The sequence below is a fragment of the Heterodontus francisci genome, chromosome 7, assembly GCF_036365525.1.
Source record: "Heterodontus francisci isolate sHetFra1 chromosome 7, sHetFra1.hap1, whole genome shotgun sequence".
NCBI lineage: Eukaryota > Metazoa > Chordata > Chondrichthyes > Heterodontiformes > Heterodontidae > Heterodontus > Heterodontus francisci.
The window spans coordinates 51,094,972-51,114,102 of record NC_090377.1 but is presented as its reverse complement, the minus strand read 5'-3'; the positions used below and the strand labels follow the sequence as shown (position 1 = coordinate 51,114,102).

Sequence of the window (19,131 nt, the reverse complement as noted above, 5' to 3'; positions counted from 1 at the left end):
TAAAATTGGCTCCCAAAGATTGAACATGGGGTCTTTGTAGGCTGTACAGCTCAGTACTACACCAGGCAGTGAATTTTCCCACTGTGTAATTGGGAAATGCAAATTCTAATGTAAAAAAAAAGTTATAGCTTCTTTCAGGAGTGAAATGCCAACACCTTAGCAGAATTCAACATGTCATATTACTAACTGCTGAAACAACCTGTATTTCTCTTGGCTATGCACATAGAACAGAGAACAATTACCTGGACAAGTATTTTATTTTTCTGCTATGCAATACTGACTAGAACGCCAGATTCTGAAACTCCTTTGGAAAAACAAATGTTCATTCTCTAAATATTTTAAGCTGTATATATCGTTCACTTCAAACAAAATATTCAATACGCACGAAGAAAAAACATAAGGAAAAATAATTTAGACAGAAAGGAAATAGCTTTCTGGGTTCACAAGACATTTCCAGTGTTGAATCATATATCTGTTATCATGCTATCAGAAATTAACACACAGTCATTAAAAACAAGGAAGTAAAACATTTTGCAGCAACTTGGGACAGGCGAGTGGACTTTTAGATTTTGCAATGACACTATCAGCCTCCATCAAGCACGTAGTTTCCCAAGGTGTTCCTACATATGAGGAATGTCATCTTTGGTCTGATCACTTTAGAGTTATATGGTTGGAGCAGCTGTAATTGCCACCTGCTCTTTGTCTTCCATTGCGAGATCTGACACTATTATAAGGGCCAAAAGAAAAGTAACCCTTAAAGTAATCATTTTTTGTTAGGACTTTGTGGACAGCCAAGCTGTAATGCTTAACCAGTATTGACTTTTTCCTGACTCAGGTGCCAAACACTTATAAAAGAATAAAGACACCTTAAGATTCCCAAATAACAAAAGTATCACCTATAGGCTAGAGACATCTTCATTTTTAAGTAATCCATTTGGAAAAGTAACTGGTAATGGACCTCTCTTGCAACCTTTTTGTCTGTTTTAGGATCAAAACATTCGTTGTATTATTCACAGTATTTTAGCTGAATCTTTGAAAATATTCAGAGAACTTTCAAAAGTTTTCAAAGCACACAACACTTTCATGTAACAGCTGCAGGAATTATCTTCTACACAGTTCGAACAATTCATATTTTAAAATAATAAGAATTGAACACCCGCAGAATTGAGCTGGACAGTAATGAGTTTGCACTCCAACAGATCTGCCGCAATGCTAAATTTTCAATGCATTCTAACATTTTGAACGTAATTATTCAAAATATTACATAAAATTTTAGACACCCCAGTGGAGTGAACTTTTTAATATGTTGGAACTTGTGAGTGAGGGAGGGCACTGACATTGATTCTCCCCTTCATTCTGCCATTACAGTACAGCTATTACTGTCCATCATGAAGCAGCATTGAGGGCAGATCTGCAGTAGTTCATGGCTTGCACTGTGCCAGTCTTTGCTGAAGCAGAGATACTAGAAACAAATTTTTAAATGTTAGAGCAAATTTTCCCAGCATTTTTGTCTCATTTCTTTTCCTATTGCTCATACTTCCTATTGCTTACACTCTATGAAAGTTATGCACATATTTAAACTCTGTGAGCCATATCATTACTGATGGACTAGGGCACGATCACTTCTGACCCCCTCGTGAAGATGCTGCAGAGGTAAAAATCAAAAGAGAAAGTTGGGAAATGGAAACTATAGTTTAGTAAATTAACTGTTAGTAGTAAGTAAAATCTACAAGATGACTCCAAGGGAAACTAGTCTTTGGGAAAGTGCAACTATTTAAAAGATAGTCACCACGGATTTACCAGTGAGAAAGCCTGTTATCTCATCTACTGATGTTTTCCAAAAATGATACTAACTCAGGAGACAAAGATACTGCAGCTGATACTAAAATAAAAGCAAAATACTGCAGATGCTGGAAATCTGAAATAAAAACAAGAAATGCTGGAAATACTCAGCAGGTCTGGCAGCATCTGTGGAGAGAGAAGCAGAGTTCACGTTCAGATCAGTGACCCTTCTTCAGAACTAGCAAATATTAGAAATGTAAAAGGTTATAAGCAAGTAAAGTGGGGGTGGGGCAAGAGATAACAAAGGAGAAGGTGTAAATAGGACAATGTCACGGAATAGCTGACCAAAAGGTCGTGGAACAAAGGCAAACAATATGTTAATGGTTTGTTGAAAGACAAAGCATTAGTACAGATAGGGTGTTACTGGACTGAAAATTGAGCAGCTGCAAGTACAAACATGAAAAAAAAACAGTGGGTAAGCAAACTGAACAAACTAAGATGAAACAAAATAAAATAAACACAAAAAATATATATATTAAAAAATGTTGATATATGCTTGGATTTTCAGCAAATTTTTGGCAAGGGTCACATTACGGATAAGTTAAAATAAATAAGTAAAGTAAGATATAGATAGATAAATTAATGAAAAAAATTAAACGTAGGGCTGTAAATAGGAACCTCTCAATCTGCAAAGAGGATATTATTGCAGCAGTTCTGGGGTCATTTGGGAGCATTGTTATTTTTCCTATTCATGAATGACTTAGATGCCAGAATCATCACCAAAATCCTCAATTTGCTGATGATACCAACGGATTTATATCATTTCAATAACTGGGCCAATAACACTACTCAAACATTGCTTAGCTGCAGTGAGAAAGTTCATTCAAATCATATTGTAGATTTTACTTAGAGTTAATAAGTAATTGATTAAACTTTAATTTCAATGTCATATCTGGTCTTTATATTCTCTATATGCTACATTAGCAGAGGAACAAAATTAATAAATCAAAAGCCATTATTTTGCTGCTACAAAAGGCGTTGCTCAGCCTCCATTTCTATTTAGTTCTGGTCACCTAATTATAGGTGAGATATTATTGGCCTTGAAGATATAAAGCCAAGTAGCCAAGATGATTAGAAACATTAGTAAGTTATAAGGAGTGGTTAATAAACTTGTCTGGTTCTTTATGGAAGGTTACCAAATAGGAATTTTAAACATTATACAGGGATGAACAAAATTGATCCAAGCAAAGAGTTCGAGTACCAAGGGACACAAGTTTTTTTTAGAAAGGAAAGGAATGATCAAGCAGGGGTGTCCTGCAGAACTTTTTCCCCATAATGTGTGGCGTATATGTGCAATAAATTTAAATGATAGGAAATATTTTAAATGGGTTCAGGAGATAATTAGGTCTCTTTCTGAAGACAGAAATTAAAAGATATGATGAATGTGTTCTGCAAATCAGGTTGCGATCAATCAAAGTGAACAATGCTTGTTAGGCCTAATAGCCTTTTACTGCTTTCTAGAAAAATCTTTTGTTCTCAAACATGTTGGGAGCAGAGTTGCCACCTATGTTTAAAAATATACAAAAAATACTAAAGGCTGGGAAAGACAACAGGGGGCATATTGTCATTTTATAGACCAAATGAAGTAGGGCAGTTATATATTGTACTTGAAGAGGTAACTGCTCAGCCTCTCAATGGAAGTGAAACAGCAATTTCAGTGGTTTACAATGAGAAGGTATGAAAAGATTCTGAATGTTCTGAAAGTACATGTAGTAAAGGAAACCTAAAGAGAATCAAAAACAGAACACAGCATTAATCACTTCCCAATTGGCTGCTAAACAGCATGTTGTGCTCTGGGTGTAATGCTTCAACTAAGAAAAGGAACACTCTATTCACACTCCCCACAGATTCAGAAATTGCCTGCTGTAGCTCTTTTTTTAGGTGCTGGAAGAACTAGTGGGCAAAAGAAGAAATGGGAAAAAATGGAATGCCATATGAACCAGACACCAGAGGTACACAAAGGGTTGCAGAAAAGGCCAGGAAGTTCAGAAATCAGATGTTTCCAGCATGAATAAGGTCCAATTCCTGATAAGTTTCAATGCTTCAATTCACCCAAGCAATATTACAGCACTAGGTCAGAAACGTTAACAGTGTCTTGTTCTCCCAAAAATTCATCAGTTAGTGTTTCTTACAGCTGTGCGACATCATCATTTGGCCAGTCTGAAAATACTGTAATGGTTTATAAGTTATTAACAACTTAGAAACCTGAACCACAATAATACACAAAGTATATTGCCCATTTGTAAGCAAAGTTTTCTTGTGCTGTCGTAAATAGGAGCATTTAGTACAGCTGATGATATCACTTTCATCACTTGTCCATCACAGTGTGATTTATGGTAGCTGCATACAGCTTATCCTTCACATTCCACTGGTCCTTTACCATAAATGTTCAGAATCCAGCTTTTTGCAGTAATTCCTCTTGTTACTTTTGCTTCATATGTCCCACATTCTGTTCCGACACAAAAATAAATTTCTATTTTAATTTGGCTAAAAATAGTCTCGTCTCCTTGATTCTTCGCTACTGAAAGATGGATTGTACTGTCCTGTGTAGATGCAAGAATAGCGTGATCCTGGTAGGCCGCTGTAAGGATGCAAGCCATTCCTGTCCACTTCTGAACCTCTCAAGCCAGACTGGAAATGAAACAAAAAGCAATAAATACTTCAAAGAAGGCATTTGTATTTAATCTTAATTTTGTTAAAGAGGCAAGTTTATTAAACAAGATTTAAACAGTTGAGAGTGAAACCTGAACAACAATAGGTTTTCTATTCGCAGTTTTGTTGCTGAAGTCATCAGAAAATATACTTGCTGAGCTGTAAAACGAGCTCTAGCTGGGTGTTCTAGGTCTAAAGTAGAAAGCCTATCTAACTATGATCCTGTTTTCCCAGCAAGCAAAACAATCCAGGATTTGTTTATTCACCTTAAGTTACTGTGAATCATATGCCATATTATATAGCTTTATCTCTGACTAAATAACATGGAGCAGACGGCTAACTCATGTAAGAGTGGAGACTGTTCTGCCAGTTAAGCATATGGCGAATGAAGTGCTGGGGCATTCGAAAATCAAGAACAGGTTCTGCCAGAAGCACTGGACCCCAAGTTAAATAAATTACTTCCATCTTTGAACGTTCCCAAGATACACTCCTTGCACTATCGCAACTACTTTATCCATTGGTGCACTTCTGCATGGAAATTTGTGCATACTTCCTGTTCGGAGGTTTAGGAGACCATTTAGTACCTGAAGAATGTATGGTGAACAGATTCCCAGGCCATAGTTTATTATTAAACTGTTAAGCCTGGACATTACACTGTGCAACTGTATGATGCAAGTGTTCAGCAAGCTTCTATCAAACACCTCGGCCCACTATTTTAACAAAACTGCTAACCTGATTTCTTTATGGGTAGGCGGTGGCGAAGTGGTATTATCACTGGACTAGTAACCTAGAGACCCAGGGTATTTCTCTGGGGACATGGGTTCGAATCCCACCACAGCAGAAGATGGAATTTGAATTTAATTAATAAATCTGGAATTAAAAGCTTGTCTAATGATGGCCATGAAACCATTGTCGATTGTTGTAAAAACCTATCTGGTTCACTAATGTCCTTTAGGGAAGGAAATCTGCTGTCCTTACCTGGTCTGGCCTACATGTGACTCCAGACCCACAGCAATGTGGTTAACTCTTACATGCCCTATGAAATGGCTTAGCAAGCCACTCAGTTGTACCTAACCGCTACGAAGTCAATAAAAAGGAATGACTCCCTTCCTAACAGCACTGTGGGTACACCTACCCCAAATGGACTGCAGCGGTTCAAGAAGGCAGCTCACCACCACCTTCTCAAGGGCAATTAGGGATGGGCAATAAATGCTGGCCTGGCCAGAGTCACCCACATCCCATGAATGAATTAAAAAAAAGTGCTGGAAAATGGGATTAGAATAGATAGGCTTGATGGCCGGCACCGACATGGTGGGCCGAAGGGCCTGTTTCTTTGCTGTATAACTATGATTCAATGACTCTAAGACTGCCCATAACCTCAAGGAATAGGTGAAGACCGGTGGGTACGTACCATTCCTGTTCATCCTGTTCTTCATGGAGGAGGAGGCCTTAGAACTGGCAGGGCCACACAGGGCCAGTGTCCACACCAGCAGTACCCTGAGAGGAGCCCTCAGATATGGAAGGCAGCTGCTCCTCCTCCCTTGCAAGGCACCCTTGTACCTCCCTGCTGACGAGGAATGTGAGGACCTGGTGGAGTCTTCAGATACCTCATCCTCCTCTCACCATACCAATGCTGCATTGAGTTCACGGCTGAAGCAATGGCATGCAGGTCTTCACACATCTTCAGTATCCACTGACTGGTCTGCTTGATCAGGCTCTTCAGAAGGATCGCCAATCTCTCCATGGAGGAAACCAAGCCCACACCCATCAGAGACATGGCAGCACTCAAGGTCTGCAGCATGAGGTAAGGGAACACCTGGCAGAGATTCCAGAGGTTATGCGCACACAAGCATAGACAATGCAGGAGTCCATCCAGACCTTGAGAAATTTAAGAAGAGCACCTAGCTGCATTGGGGTTCATGGGTGAATAGAGCATCAAAATTTTAAGACTCGCTTTTGTTGTGCTGCTTAATAAAGGATTACTGTCTTTCACCCTACATCTCCTTCCTATTCTTGCTGCCCTTTGGGACTTAAGTTAAGGGACATGCCATATGCAGTCAACACTTACTGCTGCGCGGTGTGCACCTGGGCGCTGGGCAATGCACTGCTGAATGAAGGAGGCAACATCAGGCTGCAGAAAGGTCACGCTTTATTGAGATGGCTCCAACAGGTTGTAAGTGTCATATGAAACGTCTATGTATTAACGCCTCCCAAGCCTCCTTTGCACGTATCTCAATTTGTCTTGCCTGTGGTCCCTGAGGCCCTTCATTTTGCATCACCTGGCCATGAGCCTCCTCCACATCCTCATCGTCGGAGCAGACATTGCGATCCATGAGATCCTCTTTGTTCAACACCTTCCCCTTAAACAATCAATGAATTGACAAAAACTTCAACTCCTACACTGTTAGTCTCGCTGTAAAAACCCTTGAAAAAGTTATACCTTGTTGAATGAGGTGTAACTATGTTTTTAACAGCATACTAACTTCATAATACACAGGGCGCTGTTCTTTGCAGACAGAAAGAATATGTACCTACATTGTGCCGGATTCAGCTGAACAAAATAAGTGACAGCCATTCGCTGGTTCATTCCTCAGGGCAATGCCTTGACCAATCAGAGTCAAGCTGCCTGCTTTAAATTTCAAACAGCTTGGCAGTTAACTGTCAGTCACCATAAACTGGTGCATTCTTCATGGCAACGCCTCTACCTCTAATGTAAGAGTTCACTTGCCAACCAATCAGCACTCTCTTCCCATGCAGTATAAGTTATTATTTTCCCTTACATTGGTTATTCTTCCGTATTATCCTGATGAGTGCCAAAATGAAAAGCTTTGATAACATGTCTCTATTTTCAGCAATTCTCAACTTCATAATTACTGCCAAACACCCTCATCCTGAAAAACTAATTTTATATTTGTGGAACGCCAATTTTTTCCATTATGATAGAAACAATTCTACATATTTTTTAAATCATTTTTAAAAAGGTTTATGATATTTTAGCTTCTAACTAAATCCAATCATATTCATTTATTTTGCTATCTGAAAATTTAAAATAGAAGTGACGGGATTGAGTGCTTTTAACTTCCTGGTTTGCTATCTGTGAGAACACTTCAATGTGATTGGTTGCTTACCCTGCTTCCTGAAATTACTGCTGCTGAATGCCTAGAAATCGCCTTGAACTTCGCACCAAATAGAAACTGCCGTTGGGAAAGGGGAAATCTACACCACAGAGATTGCTAGATCTTTGTGGACAGCTTTCTTTGAGATCAGCAGAGAACACTGTTGCTCTGCAGCTGACTGCAAAATCCAACCCAATGCTAATTTTATTCCTGGGGACTTTGATCCATATAATTATCCATGCATACTGACCATTGTGTATGTTTTAACGGAATTTTCATGTCAGATTTTTTGTCGAGTTGGTTGAATTTTGACAGAAACCCAAGGAAGTAAAGAAAATATTGAATAACTGTGTTTCAACATTTTATTGGTGCTCATTTTTCCATTCCTAATGTAAAATGGTCTTAAAGTTCACCTTTTGGTTTGATACATACCGAATAGTACACATCTGTCATCTGCAACAGGTTTTTCGTGCTTCCATTCTCCTGCAGCTCTATTGTTTCCCTGCCCCACTCTACAGATATCCGGGGATTTTTGGGGAACTCGGCATATGGTGATCTCTGAAAATCGCTACTTTTGAAGATTAATTTGCTGATATCATTTTTGTCTTTCCTGAGGGAAAGAAAATTAAGATCAGAATTTTTCATCACAAACCGATAGCATCCAAATAGAGCAAGATTTTGGAAAATAATATAACTGTAGTCAACAGGCGTGTTGTCTTTAGCTATTACAGTGATTTACTACCACAATGTATTTCCTCAGGACAGAATTTGGAGTCTGAATTTTCGGATTACTATTACTTTGAACTAATGATATAAACTCAGTTCTGATAAGCATTACATATCCTGGTTGATTCTGCTATCTATTTCCTACCTTTTCTGCTTTTATTTAATTTAAGCTTCATGTTCAACACAAGCATCTGGTAGAAACACATGCAAATTATTTAAAATTTAAAATATCTAAAATTATTTTAAATGATCTAATAAGCTAACTGCATGGCAGCCACGCTTACAATCACACACATAGATAACAATCAAAATACTCACACATTGGGGGTTTCATTGTGCCAATGACACCAGATGAAGTAGAATGATGAAACTATTACTGCTTTGTCAAACCCATGATGTAGTATATGAAGGTTTTATTTATTACTACTATCAACTATTTTAATCTGTTTACTGGTCTGTTAAGGAACTATTAGTCACTAGTTCATTTGTTTTCTCAGCAGCTAATTGCCCATGGTATTGTTCGGGAACCAGGTACAATTTTACTGTGAGTCAGTGCGCTGATGGATATAACACCATCAGAACCAGTTCCAGTACTGAGGTTGATTCCACAGTAGAGAACTCTTCAGAAGAAACTTTTCTTTCCTTTCAGCTGATTCCACTAAACCCATTTCTTTTGACAGCCTCTCATTAAGTGAGGCAGAGCTACATGGAAACTTTCTGCACCCATCATGGCATAGGCAATAAAAAATACTGCCTGCATAATAAAAATGCAGGCACATTTAGGATGATGTTCAAAGCTGTAACACAAATGGAAAGTTCCAATGAGTATGTAAACAGCATAACCATTGGTTTAACGATTCAATGTAGTATTGGTACATTTAAAGTGTGTTGTAGCCTTATTCCAATTCCACATAATTCTATGTAAACATTGCACAAGCCTTTCTGCACGCATACTGGATTGAATTGCAACTGTTCTTTGTTTACATTAACAGATTGTGACAAAAATAATCAGATGGAGCAAACTTTGATCCTTGTACTCACCTGCAACATGTGATAGTTAATGCAATGCCCAAGATAAGCAGCAATCCTCCCCCAGCCGCAGCAATCACGACAGTGACGAGCTTGTAAGCTAAAAATAAGGGAAAACAAGTATTTAAAATAAATAAAGCAAGAGAAAATAACACATTTGTTTTCCTGTCTCACAACAGTCATTGATGCACCTAGCTCAAGCCCAGTAAATCTGCAGTTCACAAATAGGTTTAATCTTCTTTGTTAGTAATTTTTTGAAATAGAATTTCCTTATGGAGTTTAGGGATGAGCATCTCACATTTGGCTTTAGCTACGAAAATCAGTAACGTTGGGTTGAATTTTTCCAGCTTGCCGCTGATGTTGGCAGCGAGCTTCAAAGTTGGCGGGGCGCACGCACGGGATTTGTTCAGCGGAGCTGCTGCGGTATTCAGCGCGGCGGCTCATTTACACGGCCGGGGCGGACCGCCCACCCCCCAGCAAGGGCATCTGGTGCAGCTGCGCAGGCGCCGGCGCCATTTTTTAAAGGGCTTAGAACCCTTACTAACAGTTTACATTTTTAAAGGGACAGTGAATTTTAAATTATTAAAAATAATTAGAGAAATCTTACCAGCCCCTCACCCACCTCCCCAACAGCCCCAAAATACTTACCTTGAGTGCCTGACCTTCCCCCCACCCCAAAGTTCAGAAACTTTTACCTTTACCCCTTCCCATCACCACCTTGACCAACTGGGTAAGATTTTCCCTCACCCCCCACCTCCTGCGCGAAATACGTACCTCCTTCCCCCTGCCCACCAGTGTCCCACATCTCCAGTCAGAGATCGGATAGCGCAGGAGTGCCAGCAACCGATGGGAATATGGCAGTGGGATGGCTGACGGGAGCAGGTAGGTCATTTATTCATTGATTTAAATATTTAAATCCTGCTCCTGTCGCCAAGCGGTGGGGGGGGCCTCCACGTGGCCTCACCGCCACTGGTAATATGGGGCAAGGCCTTCCCAGCGTCGAGGCCCATGGCGGGCCCCTCCTGGAGGTATCTTCTGGGTTCCCCCGCCACGACCCCCGATGTCGGGGCCCGGTAAAATTCAGCCCTTTGAGTTTTCTCATTTTGTCCCTGATGGGGGAGCCCAGCATATCAGTGCAAAAAGAAAAGGCTGAAGCATTTGCAACCATCTTCAGTCAAAGTGCCGAGTGGATGATCCAACTTGGCCTCTTCCTGAGGTTCTCACTATCACAGATGCCAGTCTTCAGCCAACTCGATTCGTTCCATGTGTTATCAAGAAATGGCTAAAGGCAGTGGATACAGCAAAGGCTATGGACACTGACAACATCCTGGCTGTAGTAGTGAGGATTTGTGCTCCAGAACTAGCCATGCCCCTAGCCAAGCTGTTCCAGTACAGCTACAACACTGGCATCTACCCAGCAATGTGGAAAATTGCCCAGGTATGTCCTGTCCACAAAAAGCAGGACAAATCTAATCCAGCCAATTACCATCCTATCAGTCTACTCTTGATTATCTACAAAGTGATGGAAGGTGTCATTAACAGTGCTGTCTAGCGCCACTTAAACAGCGATAGCCTGCTTACCAATGCTCAGTTTAGGTTCCGCCAGAGCCACTCGGCACCTGACCTGTTACAATTGGTCCAAACAGGGGCCAAAAAGCTGTATTCAAGAGTTGAGGTGAGAGGTGACCGCCCTTAACATCAAGGCAACATATGACTGAGTGTGGCATCAAGGAGCCCTAGTGAAATTGAAGTCAATGGGGATTATGGGAAAACTCTGCACTGGTTGGAGTCATTATCAAGCACAAAAGAAGATGGTTGTGGAGGCCAATCATCTCAGCTCCAGGAAATCACTGCGTGAGTTCCTCAGGGTAGTGTCCTAGGCCCAAACATCTTCAGTTGTTTCATCAATGACCTTCCCTCCATCTTAAGGTCAGAAGTGGGGACGTTTGCTGATTTTTGCTTAGTGTTCAGTAGCATTCGCAACTCCTCAGACACTGACGTAGTCTGAGCCCACCTGCAGCAAGACCTGGACAACACTCAGGCTTGGTCTGATAAGTAGCAAGTAATATTTGAGCCAGGCAATGCTGATCCCAAATAAGAGAGAATCTAATCATCTCCCCTTGACATTCAATGTCATTACCATCACTGAGTGCCCCACTATCAACATCCTGGGGGTTACCATTGATCAGAAACTGAACTGCAGTAACCACATAAATACTGTGGCTACAAGAGCAGGTCAGAGGCTGGGAATTCTACGGCAAGTAACCCACTTCCTGACTCCCCAAAGCCTGTCCACCATCCTCAAGGGACAAGTCAAGAGTGTGATGGAATACTCTCCACTTATCTGGATGGGTGCAGCTCCAACAACACTCAGGAAACTCAACACCATCCAGGACAGAGCAGCCCTATGATTGGGACTCCATCCACCACCTTAAACATTCACTCCTTCCACCACTGACGCATAGTGGCAGCAGTGTGTACCATCTACAAGATGCACTGCAGCAACTCACCAAGGCTCCTTCGACAGCACCTTCCAAACCCGCGACCTCTACCTCCTAGAAGAACAAGGACGGCAGACACATGGGAACACCACCACCTGCCAGTTCCTCTCCAAGCCACACACCATCCTGACTTAGAAATATATTGCCATTCCTTCAATGTCACGGGTCAAAATCCTAGAATTCCCTCCCTAACAGCACTGTTGGTGCACCTACACCAGATGGACTGCAGTGGTTCAAGAAGGCTGCTCCCCACCACATTCTCAAGGGCAACTGGAGATGGGCTTGCCTTGCCAGTGACACCCAGATTCCATGAATGAATGAAAAAAATTCAGACCTCAGAAAATATATTAATGGGATGATGGCTCCATAATACTCTCTTGTCGCCTCACCAGTACCACTGTTGCTCATTGACCACCTAAAAAGGATGCTGGATAGTAATCTCTGTTGAGCCCTTTTTCTTAAATGCAAGCTTGCTTAGGAGTTGTAGCTGTATTTTGATAGAGTGATTATTTTTTTCTGGTTCTTTCCTGTATTGTTTTGCTTCCGCGACTGAAGGTAAGCATGCCTTTTTAAAGCTGCACCACACTTCCCATTTGAGTACTTCCCAAACAAACTGCAGTTGCATTTAATCTAAATAGCACCTACGGGTGCTCCACTGGGCAACCTTCTTTAGCTGAAGAAAAATCTGATAATTGGTGAATTACAAGGCAGGTGTGTTTGCACCTTAAGTTTTTAAGAAGTCATATGTAAGGGGAAATTAATTTATATTAAAAACAGGCCAAAACATATTTAAGTTATTCCTTTACATTTCTGAAGACAAAGCAATTATGTAGAAACAGTGCTGGAATCCAACAGCGGCCATTTCATAAAAATTGTTTCTGTCCCTATTTTTACGTCAAAATTGTGAATTTGCCTCCCTCTTGTGGTCAAATCAGGGAGCTACGTTATGACAGATTGAAACTCTTTGAACTGATAATCTGCAGGGTTACATCCCAGTGTATGTGTGTTCCATCACTGACTCCACCAGAGCTGTGCTCTCTCCCACCAGTGAAACACAGTGAAGGTCCAGAAAGGTAAGAAAAAAACTTTTATTTGTGGGGCGGTGCTCCTCTGGACCCTACAAGTAAAACCAGGGCCTCTACAACCCCTGGCAACCCTTTCACATTCGTGGAACTGCTGAATCCCCCTCAGGCATTATCCTAGTATCTGACCGATCTTATTTGCTTGTTATGGACCGCGTGTGCTTCTGGGCCACTGATGTTTGCCGTCAACAACTGGCCTGCTGCTTCTTTAAATTCGGTGGGCAGACAGTTAGATGACCAGACATTAATTAGGCCCAGCCATTATAATCTGCTGGCCCTTCCATGGAGATTCATAAACAGGAAGATCAACAACTCCCCTCAGCGTTTTGCCCAGGCATTTGAATCCCTGCTACTGTTTTTTCTGCGATCACACCTTACCACATGAGAAATGCATGAACTGTGAAGTGCCAATCCATAAGAAATTAAATGAGGGAAATACAATTAAACTATAGGAAAACTATAAACCCTATAGAAATCCTTCCAAAAACATGCAAGATTAAAACATGTGCAGTTGGTCTATTCCAGTCAAAGTGAGATCTGCCTGCCAGGAATCTCTACTGCCAGCCCAGTTATAATATGCTGGTTCAGAGGGGGGATGCCCTATTATGAATATTCCTGCTGGGTGGCTGCCATAGCAGGCTGGCAGGAATAGCAGTGGATCTCTGGTAGATTTCTGAAATTCTCCTCAGATCTATTTTGGTCAGAGCCAAATGAGCGACAGTAAGAACCTTCAGTTGTTCATGATTGTATAGCACATTGTAGTTATACCATTCATGATGAGATCATCTACATGAAATACTTTTCTATGTCAGGAAGATGCTACAATAGATGACTGGCAGCTTTGTGTGAACTCTGTTCCACAGCACCACTAACACACCTGCTGTGCAGTCAGTGCATTAGTTTAGTTACTATTTAAAATTAAAATTTACACCTGCCTTTTAATACTAATTTTAACTAACTTACCCAATGTGTGGCATAAACAGAATTACCAATGAAGACCTGTGGGAGTCAATCTATATTACATTTATGGTGTCAACCACAACACTCAAAACGTTACATTTTGGCAGTATCACATCAGCATTGACTATTCATGCAAATAAATTGTGTCCCATGGCTCCTCATTATGAACGTTCATATATTATTGATACACTAGCTAGGGCACACTAAACAGTAATATTTGATTTCAAATTATATAAAACATCAACAAAAAACTGTAAACTTACGATTTTTGCAGTTGAATCCACCAAAACCAAACATACAACTGTTAAATACAACAAAGAGAAATCAATATGTTTTTCCACATGTTAACCAAATTCTTAATTTTGTAATCAAGGTAAGGATTATTTTACAGTCTACTTACGGTGCACAGGTTCCATTCTCTAATTTATAGCCATCATCGCACGCTGTAGTAAGGTAAATGCATAAAAATTACTGCACTTCACTATCAAAACATTGAAATAATTTCTTTATGCTGTAGTTCTGTAAAATCAGTTTGTAAAGACTCAACGCTGCCATTTTCATACCAGAAACAATTGTAAAAATGCATGGCCACTAGGATTCTAATATTCTTCCCCTTCTCACAAATACTCACCTTGAGGAAGTAGTACTACTGGAGTTTGAGAAAATGGGTGGGACAACAGAAGTTTAAACTCACTATTCAATTTTACTCCTTTGGCATTTGCAGTAAGACCAATTAGAATTTGATTATTAATTCACCTGCCATCTCAAAATGTCAGAACTCCAGTTTGTTCCACTTACTTTTGGCATTTTTGAATATACTTTCCTCTGCCTTTACAGCCCTTTCTCACTGCACACTATTCTTAACCTAATGGGTGGGGTAGAGAACCTACCTTTTCAGCTTTTGAATCAGTTGGTAGGAGCTTTGATTTCCTCCCTTCCTCCACGAGGACACAGCTCTAATGCTCAACACCTCTAATGCCTTATGGTCTACATTATTTCATAATTTTTGATTCCAACACTACTTACTTGGATGTTCAGCCATGACCATAATGAATGGTGGAGCAGGCTCGAAGGGCCAAATGGCATACTCCTGCTCCTATTTTCTATGTTTACTAGAAAATATAAACCCAAGTGTGACAATGAGTTCTATTTGTTGACTATTTAAGTTGGTGTTCCGATATCAGCCTCAATGAATACGCCAACATTCCTGTCTGATTCTGGACAATTTTTGCAAACTCTTACATGGGACGACCTAATAGAGAATTGTACGGCAGCACCAGCAACATTACATCTTAGGAAGCAGGTAAAATTAAGAGTCCTATTCTCACTCTAGGGAAGTACCTCTCCTATCTGCTAACCAAAGAACATAATTGATTGTGGCCATGGACCAAAGGTTATAGGTTAATGATCCAGTTGTCAGCGTAACGCACCTCGACATGAATGATCCATGGCATTGTATTTGAAGTAACCGTCTTTACACTGGCAGACTGCAATCCCATTATAATCATTACATTCTGCAGTTGCATTGTCACATTCCGGCACTTTCAAGCCACATAACTTTTCAGCTGTGAATGTAAAAAAGAAGTCTTTATTTAGCAAAATATTTAAAAGGATATCCACTTATTTTGTAACCCATAGTTAATTGCAGTCTCTAAGATCTGCGGGTCAATTTCAATGAGTTTCATTAGTTAATTTCAAATCCCTGCCATCAACCAATATTTTGGTGGATTCACTGATCCAGAATTCGAACCATCATAAATTCAACAAATCTATTAAAATCAAAAATACCATTTAATGCAAATAATATCCAGTGGAATATAATAATAGTTAACAAAATTAGAAGTATAATTTAATGTACACAGGTGAATCATTAGAAATATATGCATATTTTTAGTATTAATGCTTTGAGCTTCAAAAACAGGGTAACATCTTACATTGCCACAATAACAAATTGGAATAACGATCCTAGATACCCCAGTCTATACCTCAATGCCATTAACACCTGTGGAGCAGTTATAGTCTTCATATTCACATTGTGTAAATTATCCAACACATCAAAAAGATGGAAAATGGTGCAATATGCTAAGAACCAATAGTATTTCTCCTCTGGCCTGATGGATAGGAATTCTAAATAATAAATTTTTGGGGAGGGAAGCAAGCATAATACATTTTTATTTTAGTATCTTTGAAAGCGAATTAACTTTTGTTTTAATAGAGGGCATTAAACAGGACAGAGGTGTCAGGCTGAGTTTGGAATAGGATGGTGAAAAATTCTACTCTTTTACCCCATCTGTGAGTCATTTTCAGGATGAGAGCCTGTGATGAACAATCACAGAGTCCAATCCTAAGTGTATTTAATGAGTGACGTATTCATGCTGTATTGGGTAATTTTTCACCTTTTGGCACTAAATGCTCAACATCACAGTTAAAGAGATCAAAAGGATGGCTGGTTTGGGAAATAGAAATGTTACACTGGTGCAGCAAAGAAGTAAACTTCTCAGGTTAAGATCAAAGTGGACTGTTGGTCAGTGCATCGCCTGAATCTAACTCATGTTATTGCTGCCCTGGAAATGCAAATAACCATGGATGCCAAAAAAACCTATAACACATTCTTGAAACGCGCTGCCCATGGAGGATGGTGGAAGCAGAGGCAATCAATGATTTCAAAAGGAAATTGGACTTGAAGGAAATAAACTTTCAGGACTACGGGGATCGAGCAGGGAAATGGGATTGACTGGATTGCTCCACGGAGAGTTGGCATGGTCTCGATGGACTGAATGGCCTCCTTCTATGCTGTAAATGACTCTATGATATTGAGTTTTATTGCATGACTAAGTGTTATCCTGATGAGTACAAAAAATCCTATTGTCCAAAAATGTTGGCTTTCAAAAGGGAATTGGATAAGCAACTGAAGGGGGAAAGAAAATGCAGCGCTATGGGGAAAGGGCCGGGGACTGGGACTAGCTAATTTGCTCTTACAAAGAGACGGCATGGGTTTGATGGGCCGAATGGCCTCTTATGTTATAATCATTCTATGATTCTATGATATGGAAGAGATGAAGTGCTGTATGTTCCTCAAACAAGGGAACAGAGTGGAGTGGATCGTCTTTTCATTCTGGGAAACTCTTTATATTTGGCCACAGGGAGAGATGGTGGTGCAGTGGTAATGTCACTGAACTAGTAATCCAGCAGTCCAGGCTAATGTCCTGGGGCATGGGTTCAAATCCCACCATGGCAGCTGGTGGAATTAAATTCAATAAATTATAAAATCTGTAATTAATAGTGTCACAAAACTATCAAAGCCCACCCGGTTCATTAATGTGCTTTAGGGAAGGAAATCTGCCATCCTTACTTGGTTTGCCCTACATGTGACTCCAGTCCCACAGCAATGAGACTGGCTAAGTTCCCTCTGAAATGGCCAAGCAAGCCATTGAGTTCTCAAGGGTAATTAGAGATGGGCAACACATGCTGGCCTTGTCAGTGATGCCCACATCCCATGAAAGAATAAAAAAAGAACAAAATTAGCAGAGAATTTGCAATGGCACTTGAGGCGATAGCAGTATGAGAAACAGAAACATCTGCTCTGCTGCTATGAAGGTGCAAAGAGTTGAGTTACACTAGAAAGATGTATCATAGTAATGCAAGACCTCTTTAAGTATCTATACAGGAGGTCAGAAATCTCATAATAGATTGTTTCAGTGCAATTTCACCAATGAAAGATTTTAAATAGGTCAATGCAACTGGAACGTAATATTGGCTGGAATTTTATGGCCCACCCCAACAAGCGGGCTTGTGGCGGGGGTGGGGGGGAGTCCGTTCTCGATGCCTTCCCACCTCTGCTGCAATTTTACGCGGGGTGGCGGCGGCGATAAACGGCCCACCCACCCCAGGCCAATCAAGACACTTAAGTGGCCAATTAACTGCCACTTAAGGGCCTCCTCCCACCACCGCTGGTATTTTACCCACAGTAGCCGGACAGCAAAGGCCCCAAGAACACTGCCTGGTTAAATTTGGCGGCCTTCTTGTGGGCTGAGGGGACTCTCCTGATCAGGCATCCTGTGCCCCAGGAGGGCAGCTCCCGAAGCCCCAGCCGTCCCACCGCACAACACTCCCTCCCCTCCAGGAACTGACCTCCCCTTGCCTCGCCAGGGCCTGTCCGATTGTCCCTGGCGAGGCACCAAAAACATACCTTCATTCTGGGGCCGTTCTTCCTCTTGCTGCTGTTGGCTGGATATTGTCCCAGGAGTGGCCACCACTCCCATTGGTGCTGCTGGGACTAAAGGCTGCTGGCCCGCTGATTAGCTGGCAGCTCCATTAGGCAGGATTTCCTGCCTCGAGGAGGTGGAAATCCCGCTCAAAGCCAATTAAGGGCCTGGGGAGCAAAAAGTCCTGGTGTGGCTCCCGAGGCCCAGCGGAGGCAGGCTCGTTCCCGACTTTTTGGCCAGCTTCCCACCCAATGTTAAATTCCAGCCACACTTTTGCTACTGTCTGTACATAACAATTAATCTGCAATTAACAACAGGTGGCTTTGATGGAAAGTGGTCAAAGTCCATTGTATGAGTTTAGTATTTAGTCTGTAATTAGGTAATCACAACTGATAAGTAAAAGAAGGTTGACGGTAGTGACAGTAATGGTATAGCTTTCTGGCTGCATGAACAGCTGGTTTTTACCTTTATATGATAGCTGATGACTTAGCACAAAATGGCAGCTTCCAGTGTTAGATCTGCAGCTCCTAATGTAATTTTGCACACTGCTCCATACATCAGGGGTAGTCACATTGGATGAGAGTATAAACGTGTTCAAGACAGATACACTGGCTTCAGCCTCACTGTAAATAACATGTTTGATTGTTAGTATAGTCACCCAGTTTATTTAGCATTCCATAAGATATTAATGTAATTATCAAATCATACCATAACTCTCAATAATTTGGTGTAGAATATTTTGTTTTACTTTACCTTAAGTCAGTAATAACAGATGTGTAGTAACCATTCAGAAAAAAGAGAGAAGCATTAAGCTGTGGGGAAAAAAAATAAGGTAAACCTAAAGACAATACTGTTTTACAAAACTTCTTAAACCTCTCAAACCAAACCCAAAGAGACTATCTTGACTGGAAATGAAATTTTCTTTGGCTTCAAGGTCCAAACAGAGAATACATGAATTAGCCCCAATTCAGAAAAATGTTTTCCTTGGCCCCAAGTTTCATAGTGATTTGATGTTGAA

At 40.8% G+C, this 19,131-nt stretch overlaps 1 protein-coding gene across 1 annotated transcript in view; it reads right to left on the bottom strand.

The window, feature by feature from the left end:
* Positions 1 to 249: 249 nt before the first annotated feature.
* heg1 (heart development protein with EGF-like domains 1) overlaps positions 250 to 19,131 on the bottom strand; it is a 108,163-nt gene continuing 89,281 nt past the window's right edge. Inside the window, 8 exon segments of the mRNA XM_068035169.1 lie at positions 250 to 4,473; positions 8,043 to 8,220; positions 9,378 to 9,465; positions 14,172 to 14,209; positions 14,309 to 14,351; positions 15,339 to 15,473; positions 18,579 to 18,736; positions 18,867 to 18,925. Coding sequence (XP_067891270.1) covers positions 4,330 to 4,473; positions 8,043 to 8,220; positions 9,378 to 9,465; positions 14,172 to 14,209; positions 14,309 to 14,351; positions 15,339 to 15,473; positions 18,579 to 18,736; positions 18,867 to 18,925 — 843 coding nt within the window. The 3' untranslated portion in view covers positions 250 to 4,329.